Genomic DNA, 9353 nt, shown 5'->3' on the forward strand with positions numbered 1-9353 from the left:
GTTACTGAACTGGTCGACGACGCTCGTCACAGTAGCAGTAACACATGTAAGGGGGGACATGATCACAACCTACAAAATCCTCAGGGGAATCGACCGGGTAAACAAGGATGAACTATTCAACACTGGTGGGACGCGAACAAGGGGACACAGGTGGAAGCTGAGTACCCAAATGAGCCACAGAGACGTTAGAAAGAACTTTTTCAGTGTCAGAGTAGTTAGTAAATGGAATGCATTAGGGGGTGATGTGGTGGAGGCTGACTCCATACACAGTTTCAAGTGTAGATATGATAGAGCCCAGTAGGCTCAGGAATCTGTACACCAGTTGATTGACGGTTGAGAGGCGGGACCAAAGAGCCAGAGCTCAACCCCCGCAAGCACAATTAGGTGAGCACATGCTTGGCAACACTTCCTCAGTAACACTCTGAGTGTTTCTCTCTCAACATTGTGTTGTGTGGCCGGGCGGTAATGGCGGACTGGCACGTGCCAAGTGGCCCGCCACTTCCCCTCTAAGACCTTTCACATTACCTCCAAGATCTTCCACATCCCCTCCATAACCTCCAAGACCTTTCACATCCCCTCCAACACCTTCCATATCCCCTCAAAGAACTTCCACATCTCCATTACCTCCCACATCCCCTCCAAGACCTCCCACATCCCCTCTAAGACCTCCCACATCCCCTCCAAGACCTCCCACATCCCCTCCAAGACCTTTCACATTACCTCCAAGATCTTCCACATCCCGGCCTCACACTGGCTTTGGCTTAGAGATGAGCCTTGGCTGGCAGATATATGCTGCCTTTGAGAATTATATCAGTGCTGGCTTAGATAATGCAATATCTATTCTATCTACTGACTTAGACAATATTGTATTATTATTGTATTGTATTAATTATTAATATTAGTGTAATATTATCGTTTATTGTATTATTAAACTGCGGCTTAATAATACAACAAACGCCGACTTAGATAATGCAGTAAAAACTGGCTGACTTATATTTCAGATTAAATGCAAACATTAAAAATAAGTTACCACATTGTTTAACCGTAATCAAGCCTATAACTTTGTCACTAGACGGCTGAGTGAACAGCGCTCGGGATTCGTAGTCCTAAATTTCCGGGTTCAATCCTCGGCGGAGGTGGAAACAAATGGGCAGAATTTCTTTCGCCCTGATACCCCCTGTTCACCTAGAAGTAAATAGGTACCTGGGAGTTAGACAGCTGCTACGGGCTGCTTCCTGGGGGTGGAGGTCTGGTCGAGGACCGGGCCGTGGGGACGCTAAGCCCCGAAATCATCTCAAGATAACCACTTACATTCTCAACACTGAACGCTGGTCAGTGTCTATTGCTATATATATTCCATAATATATTTATTTGTCATATATTTTAGATATAAGACAACAGTGTTTCAGATATAAACGTTAACTAAGAACCTTTGGACCATTGAAGGTGTTTTGTTGGTCTGGGGAAGTCTTGAGATGGGGCGCCCCTGCCTCGCTACTGACGGCTCTCACTCATCATCCCTGGGTCCTGGAGTACTGGTGGGTCTCACTCATCATCCCTGGGTCCTGGAGTACTGCCTGGTGGGTCTCACTCATCATCCCTGGGGCCTGGAGTACTGCCTGGTGGGTCTCACTCATCATCCCTGGGGCCTGGAGTACTGCCTGGTGGGTCTCACTCATCATCCCTGGCGCCTGGAGTACTGCCTGGTGGGTCTCACTCATCATCCCTGGGGCCTGGAGTACTGCCTGGTGGGTCTCACTCATCATCCCTGGGGCCTGGCGTACTGCCTGGTGGGTCTCACTCATCATCCCTGGGGCCTGGAGTACTGGTGGGTCTCACTCATCATCCCTGGGTCCTGGAGTACTACCTGGTGGGTCTCACTCATCATCCCTGGGTCCTGGAGTACTGGTGGGTCTCACTCATCATCCCTGGGTCCTGGAGTACTGCCTGGTGGGTCTCACTCATCATCCCTGGGTCCTGGAGTACTGGTGGGTCTCACTCATCATCCCTGGGGCCTGGAGTACTGGTGGGTCTCACTCATCATCCCTGGGGCCTGGAGTACTGGTGGGTCTCACTCATCATCCCTGGGTCCTGGAGTACTGCCTGGTGGGTCTCACTCATCATCCCTGGGGCCTGGAGTACTGCCTGGTGGGTCTCACTCATCATCCCTGGGGCCTGGAGTACTGCCTGGTGGGTCTCACTCATCATCCCTGGCGCCTGGAGTACTGCCTGGTGGGTCTCACTCATCATCCCTGGGGCCTGGAGTACTGCCTGGTGGGTCTCACTCATCATCCCTGGGGCCTGGCGTACTGCCTGGTGGGTCTCACTCATCATCCCTGGGGCCTGGAGTACTGGTGGGTCTCACTCATCATCCCTGGGTCCTGGAGTACTACCTGGTGGGTCTCACTCATCATCCCTGGGTCCTGGAGTACTGGTGGGTCTCACTCATCATCCCTGGGTCCTGGAGTACTGCCTGGTGGGTCTCACTCATCATCCCTGGGTCCTGGAGTACTGGTGGGTCTCACTCATCATCCCTGGGGCCTGGAGTACTGGTGGGTCTCACTCATCATCCCTGGGGCCTGGAGTACTGGTGGGTCTCACTCATCATCCCTGGGTCCTGGAGTACTGCCTGGTGGGTCTCACTCATCATCCCTGGGTCCTGGAGTACTGGTGGGTCTCACTCATCATCCCTGGGTCCTGGAGTACTGCCTGGTGGGTCTCACTCATCATCCCTGGGGCCTGGAGTACTGGTGGGTCTCACTCATCATCCCTAGGGCCTGGAGTACTGCCTGGTGGGTCTCACTCATCATCCCTGGGTCCTGGAGTACTGGTGGGTCTCACTCATCATCCCTGGGTCCTGGAGTACTGGTGGGTCTCACTCATCATCCCTGGGTCCTGGAGTACTGGTGGGTCTCACTCATCATCCCTGGGGCCTGGAGTACTGGTGGGTCTCACTCATCATCCCTGGGGCCTGGAGTACTGGTTTGTCTCACTCATCATCCCTGGGGCCTGGAGTACTGGTGGGTCTCACTCATCATCCCTGGGGCCTGGAGTACTGCCTGGTGGGTCTCACTCATCATCCCTGGGGCCTGGAGTACTGCCTGGTGGGTCTCACTCATCATCCCTGGGGCCTGGAGTACTGGTGGGTCTCACTCATCATCCCTGGGGCCTGGAGTACTGGTGGGTCTCACTCATCATCCCTGGGGCCTGGAGTACTGGTGGGTCACACTCATCATCCCTGGGTCCTGGAGTACTGCCTGGTGGGTCTCACTCATCATCCCTGGGTCCTGGAGTACTAGTGGGTCACACTCATCATCCCTGGGGCCTGGAGTACTGCCTGGTGGGTCTCACTCATCATCCCTGGGGCCTGGAGTACTGGTGGGTCTCACTCATCATCCCTGGGTCCTGGAGTACTGCCTGGTGGGTCTCACTCATCATCCCTGGGGCCTGGAGTACTGGTGGGTCTCACTCATCATCCCTGGGGCCTGGAGTACTGCCTGGTGGGTCTCACTCATCATCCCTGGGTCCTGGAGTACTGGTGGGTCTCACTCATCATCCCTGGGTCCTGGAGTACTGGTGGGTCTCACTCATCATCCCTGGGTCCTGGAGTACTGGTGGGTCTCACTCATCATCCCTGGGGCCTGGAGTACTGGTGGGTCTCACTCATCATCCCTGGGGCCTGGAGTACTGGTGGGACTCACTCATCATCCCTGGGGCCTGGAGTACTGGTGGGTCTCACTCATCATCCCTGGGGCCTGGAGTACTGCCTGGTGGGTCTCACTCATCATCCCTGGGGCCTGGAGTACTGCCTGGTGGGTCTCACTCATCATCCCTGGGGCCTGGAGTACTGGTGGGTCTCACTCATCATCCCTGGGGCCTGGAGTACTGGTGGGTCTCACTCATCATCCCTGGGGCCTGGAGTACTGGTGGGTCACACTCATCATCCCTGGGTCCTGGAGTACTGCCTGGTGGGTCTCACTCATCATCCCTGGGGCCTGGAGTACTAGTGGGTCACACTCATCATCCCTGGGGCCTGGAGCACTGCCTGGTGGGTCTCACTCATCATCCCTGGGGCCTGGAGTACTGGTGGGTCACACTCATCATCCCTGGGTCCTGGAGTACTGGTGGGTCTCACTCATCATCCCTGGGGCCTGGAGTACTGCCTGGTGGGTCTCACTCATCATCCCTGGGGCCTGGAGTACTGCCTGGTGGGTCTCACTCATCATCCCTGGGGCCTGGAGTACTGCCTGGTGGGTCTCACTCATCATCCCTGGGACCTAGAGTACTGGTGGGTCTCACTCATCATCCCTGGGTCCTGGAGTACTGGTGGGTCTCAATCATCCCTGGGGCCTGGGGTACTGCCTGGTGGGTCTCACTCATCATCCCTGGGTCCTGGAGTACTGGTGGGTCTCAATCATCCCTGGGGCCTGGGGTACTGCCTGGTGGGTCTCACTCATCATCCCTGGGGCCTGGAGTACTGGTGGGTCTCACTCATCATCCCTGGGGCCTAGAGTACTGCCTGGTGGGTCTCACTCATCATCCCTGGGGCCTGGAGTACTGGTGGGTCTCACTCATCATCCCTGGGGCCTGGAGTACTGCCTGGTGGGTCTCACTCATCATCCCTGGGGCCTGGAGTACTGGTGGGTCTCACTCATCATCCCTGGGGCCTGGAGTACTGGTGGGTCTCACTCATCATCCCTGGGGCCTGGAGTACTGGTGGGTCTCACTCATCATCCCTGGGGCCTGGAGTACTGCCTGGTGGGTCTCACTCATCATCCCTGGGGCCTGGAGTACTGGTGGGTCTCACTCATCATCCCTGGGGCCTGGAGTACTGCCTGGTGGGTCTCACTCATCATTCCTGGGGCCTGGAGTACTGGTGGGTCTCACTCATCATCCCTGGGGCCTGGAGTACTGGTGGGTCTCACTCATCATCCCTGGGGCCTGGAGTACTGCCTGGTGGGTCTCACTCATCATCCCTGGGGCCTGGAGTACTGGTGGGTCTCACTCATCATCCCTGGGGCCTGGAGTACTGGTGGGTCTCACTCATCATCCCTGGGGCCTGGAGTACTGGTGGGTCTCACTCATCATCCCTGGGGCCTGGAGTACTGGTGGGTCTCACTCATCATCCCTGGGGCCTGGAGTACTGGTGGGTCTCACTCATCATCCCTGGAGCCTGAGGTGGGTGGTGAGGGTGGTAGAGTGATGATCACAACATATCTTGTATGTTGTGATCATATCCCCAAGAATTTTTTTTTTTTAAAACTGCAACTTCAAGAACAAGAGGTCATTTGTTCAAAGGAGACAAAGCTGCCGGAAAAGTTTTACTAAGTTCAATTTTACAAACAGAGTGGTAGACGGTTGGAACAAGTTAAGTGAGAAGGTGGTGGAGGCCAAGACCGTCAGAGGTTACAAAGCGTTATATGACAAAGAGTGCTGGGAAGACGGGACACCACGAGCGTAGCTCTCATCCTGTAACTATCCTCAGGTAATTACATACAAAAAATATATATATATACAGAAGAGAGAGAGAGAGAGAGATAGAGGCAGATAAAGAGAAATAGAGGCAAATAAAAAGATAGAGGCAGATAAAGAAATAGAGGCAGATAAAGAGAGAATAGAGGCAGATAAAGAGAGAATAGAGGCAGATATATATATAGAGAGATACAGAGGCAGATAAAGAGAGAATAGAGGCAGATAAAGAGAGAATAGAGGCAGATATATATAGAGAGAGATATAGAGGCAGATAAAGAGAGAGAGAGACATAGAAGCAGATAAACATAGTCAGAGAGAGAGAGTACGATCAAAACTCTCCCCACCACCTCTTCCAGACACGAAAAGACCATCATATAACTCCGTCCACTTTATTCCTCTTAGCGCCTTAAACCACCAACCAATTGACCCTCCAGAGAGGCATGTAAGTGGCTTGTCAACCCCCCCCCTTCCAACCCGGCGCCCGCCTCCAAGACCTACAAAAACCCATGCCTCACTCTGCCTCTGATGTACCAACGCGGCCGGACTTAACAAAGACTTAAGAGGCGCTGGGGCCCCTCTAGATTACGTCCTAGTGATCTATGGCAGGTGAAGTACCCTGAGAGTACATCCACTCCTCACATGCTGCTTCTCCCATCTCCTTCCTCTCTCTCTCTCTCTCTCTTCCTCTCTCTCTCCGTCTACTCCACTTCCTCAATTGGTTCAGTTTATGGGGGATTTCGGGTCTGTGGAGAATGTTAAGTGCTTCTCTTTCCGTATTTCCAGAAGTGGTCGGCTTGGGCAGCCCGGCAACAGAAATAGTCTCCAGTGGTTGATTTCCTGCAATGTGAAGCCCATTTAGCCCCCATAACGCTGAGAGAGAGAGAGGGAGTGAGACAGGCAGACAGAGAAGACAAAGACAGAGAGAGAGAGAGAGAAACAGAGAGAGAGAAGAGAGAGAGAGAGAGGTAGAGAGAGAGACAGAGATAGAGAGGGGACAGAAAAGAAAGAGAGGGAGAGAGAGAGAGAAAGAGACAGAGAGGGACAGAGAAGAGAGAGAGAGAGACAGAGAAGAGAGAGAGAGAGAGAGAGAGAGAGGGAGAGGTAGAGAGGTGAGAGACAGAGAGGGGACAGAAAAGAGAGAGGGAGAGAGAGAGAGACAGAGACAGAGAAGAGAGAGAGAGAGAGAGAGAGAGAGAGAGAGAGGGAGAGAGAGAGAGGGGGGGGGAGAGACAGAAGAGAGAGAGAGAGAGAGAGAGACAGAGAGAGAGAGGGGGGGGGGGAGAGACAGAAGAGAGAGAGAGAGAGAGAGAGACAGAGACAGAGAAGAGAGAGAGAGACAGAGACAGAGAAGAGAGAGAGAGAGAGAGAGAGAGAGGGAGAGAGACAGAAGAGAGAGAGAGAGAGAGAGAGACAGAGACAGAGAAGAGAGAGAGAGACAGAGACAGAGAAGAGAGAGAGAGAGAGAGAGAGAGAGAGGGAGAGAGACAGAAGAGAGAGAGAGAGAGAGAGAGAGACAGACAGACAGAGAAAGACAGAGAAGAGAGAGAGAGAGAGAGAGAGACAAAGACAGAGAAGAGAGAGAGACAGAGACAGAGAAAGACAGAAGAGAGAGAGAGAGACAGAGACAGAGACAGAGAAAGACAGAAGAGAGAGAGAGAGAGAGAGAGAGAGAGAGAGAGAGAGAGACAGAAGAGAGAGAGAGAGAGAGAGAGAGAGAGAGAGAGAGAGAGAGAGAGAGAGAGAGAGAGAGAGGCGGAAAGGGGAGTAAGATTTATGGACAAAACAAATGTATTTTCTCCAGAAGACTATCAGCCAGCAATCTCTCCTCTCTCTCTCTCTCCCATTTCCTCTTCGCTTCCTACACTCACATTTCTCTTCCTTTTTTCTAATTTTGTAATTCCCTCCTTCTCACAGTTCACTCATTGCTCTCCACGCTTCCTCACATCCTCCTCACCTCTCCCTCATATCTCCCTCTCCTCTTTACACCTTTCACACACCTCCAAGACCTCCCACATCCCCTCCAAGACCTTCCACATTCCCTCCAAGACCTCCCACATCCCCTCCATAACCTCCAAGACCTCCCACATTCCCTCCAAGACCTCCCACATTCCATCCAAGACCTCCCACATCCCCTCCAAGACCTTCCACATCCCCTCCATAACCTCCAAGACCTCCCATATCCCCTCCAAGACCTCTCACATCCCCTCCAAGACCTCCCACATCCCCTCCATGACCTTCCACATCCCCTCCATAACCTCCAAGACCTCCCACATCCCCTCCAAGACCTTCCACATCCCCTCCATAACCTCCAAGACCTTCCACATTCCCTCCAAGACCTCCCACATCCCCTCCATAACCTCCAAGACCTCCCACATCCCCTCCAAGACCTCCCACATCCCCTCCAAGACCTCCCACATCCCCTCCAAGACCTTCCACATTCCCTCCAAGACCTCCCACATCCCCTCCAAGACCTCCCACATCCCCTCCAAGACCTTCCACATTCCCTCCAAGACCTCCCACATACCCTCCAAGACCTCCCACATCCCCTCCATAACCTTCCACGTCTCCCCCATAACCTCCAAGACCTTCCACATCCTCTCCATAACCTCCAAGACCTTCCGCATCCCCTCCAAGACCTTCCACATCCCCTCCAAGACCTCCAAGACCTTCCACATCCCCTCCAAGACCTTCCACATCCCCTCCATAACCTCCAAGACCTTCCACATCCCCTCCATAACCTCCAAGACCTTCCACATCTCCCCCATAACCTCCAAGACCTCCCACATCCCCTCCATAACCTTCAAGACCTTCCACATCTTCCCCATAACCTCCAAGACCTTCCACATCTCCTCCAAGACCTCCCACATCCCCTCCAAGACCTTCCACATCCCCTCCATAACCTCCAAGACCTTCCACATCCCCCCATAACCTCCAAGACCTTCCACATCCCCTCCATAACCTCCAAGACCTTTCACATCTCCATAACCTCCAAGACCTTCCACATCCCCTCCATAACCTCCAAGACCTTCCACATCCCCTCCATAACCTCCAAGACCTTCCACATCCCCTCCATAACCTCCAAGACCTTTCACATCTCCATAACCTCCAAGACCTTCCACATCCCCTCCATAACCTCCAAGACCTTCCACATCCCCTCCATAACCTCCAAGACCTTTCACATCTCCAAGACCTTCCACATCCCCTCCATAACCTCCAAGACCTTCCACATCCTCTCCATAACCTCCAAGACCTTCCGCATCCCCTCCAAGACCTTCCACATCCCCTCCAAGACCTCCAAGACCTTCCACATCCCCTCCAAGACCTTCCACATCTCCCCCATAACCTCCAAGACCTCCCACATCCCCTCCATAACCTTCAAGACCTTCCACATCTCCCCCATAACCTCCAAGACCTTCCACATCCCCTCCAAGACCTCCCACATCCCCTCCAAGACCTTCCACATCCCCTCCATAACCTCCAAGACCTTCCACATCCCCTCCATAACCTCCAAGACCTTCCACATCCCCTCCATAACCTCCAAGACCTTCCACATCCCCTCCATAACCTTCCATATCTCCCCCATAACCTCCAAGACCTTCCACATCTCCATAACCTCCAAGATTTTCCACATCACCTCCAACCTTACCTTACCTTGGGTTGATTTCGGAGCTCAACGTCCCCGCGGCCCGGTCGTCAACCAGGCCTCCTAGTTGCTGGACTGATCAACCAGGCTGTTGGACGCGGCTGCTCGCTGCCTGACGTATGAGTCACAGCCTGGTTGATCAGGTATCCTTTGGAGGTGCTTATCCAGTTCTCTCTTGAACACTGTGAGGGGTCGGTCAGTTATGTCCCTTATGTGTAGTGGAAGCGTGTTGAACAGT

At 53.5% G+C, this 9353-nt stretch overlaps 1 protein-coding gene across 1 annotated transcript; it reads right to left on the reverse strand.

Annotated features, from left to right (window-relative positions):
* Positions 1 to 7461: 7461 nt before the first annotated feature.
* Positions 7462 to 9044, reverse strand: LOC138371117 (uncharacterized). The gene is made up of 2 exons (XM_069335939.1): positions 8402 to 9044; positions 7462 to 8351 (listed from the first exon to the last, which is right to left on the reverse strand). Exons 1-2 carry the CDS (start codon positions 9042 to 9044, stop codon positions 7462 to 7464), a joined length of 1533 nt encoding a protein of 510 aa, XP_069192040.1.
* Between the last annotated feature and the right edge of the window lie 309 nt (positions 9045 to 9353).

The sequence above is a fragment of the Procambarus clarkii genome, chromosome 4 (assembly GCF_040958095.1).
Source record: "Procambarus clarkii isolate CNS0578487 chromosome 4, FALCON_Pclarkii_2.0, whole genome shotgun sequence".
NCBI lineage: Eukaryota > Metazoa > Arthropoda > Malacostraca > Decapoda > Cambaridae > Procambarus > Procambarus clarkii.

Excerpts from the sequence above, each read along its gene's own strand:
- LOC138371117 (XM_069335939.1), bottom strand. The coding sequence starts at position 9,044 with ATGGAAGGTTATGGAGGGGATGTGGAAGGTCTTGGAGGTTATGGAGGG. Across the intron at positions 8,352-8,401 it reads GGATGTGGAAGGTCTTGGAG|GTCTTGGAGGGGATGTGGGA; the intron begins GTTATGGGGGGA and ends GGGATGTGGAAG.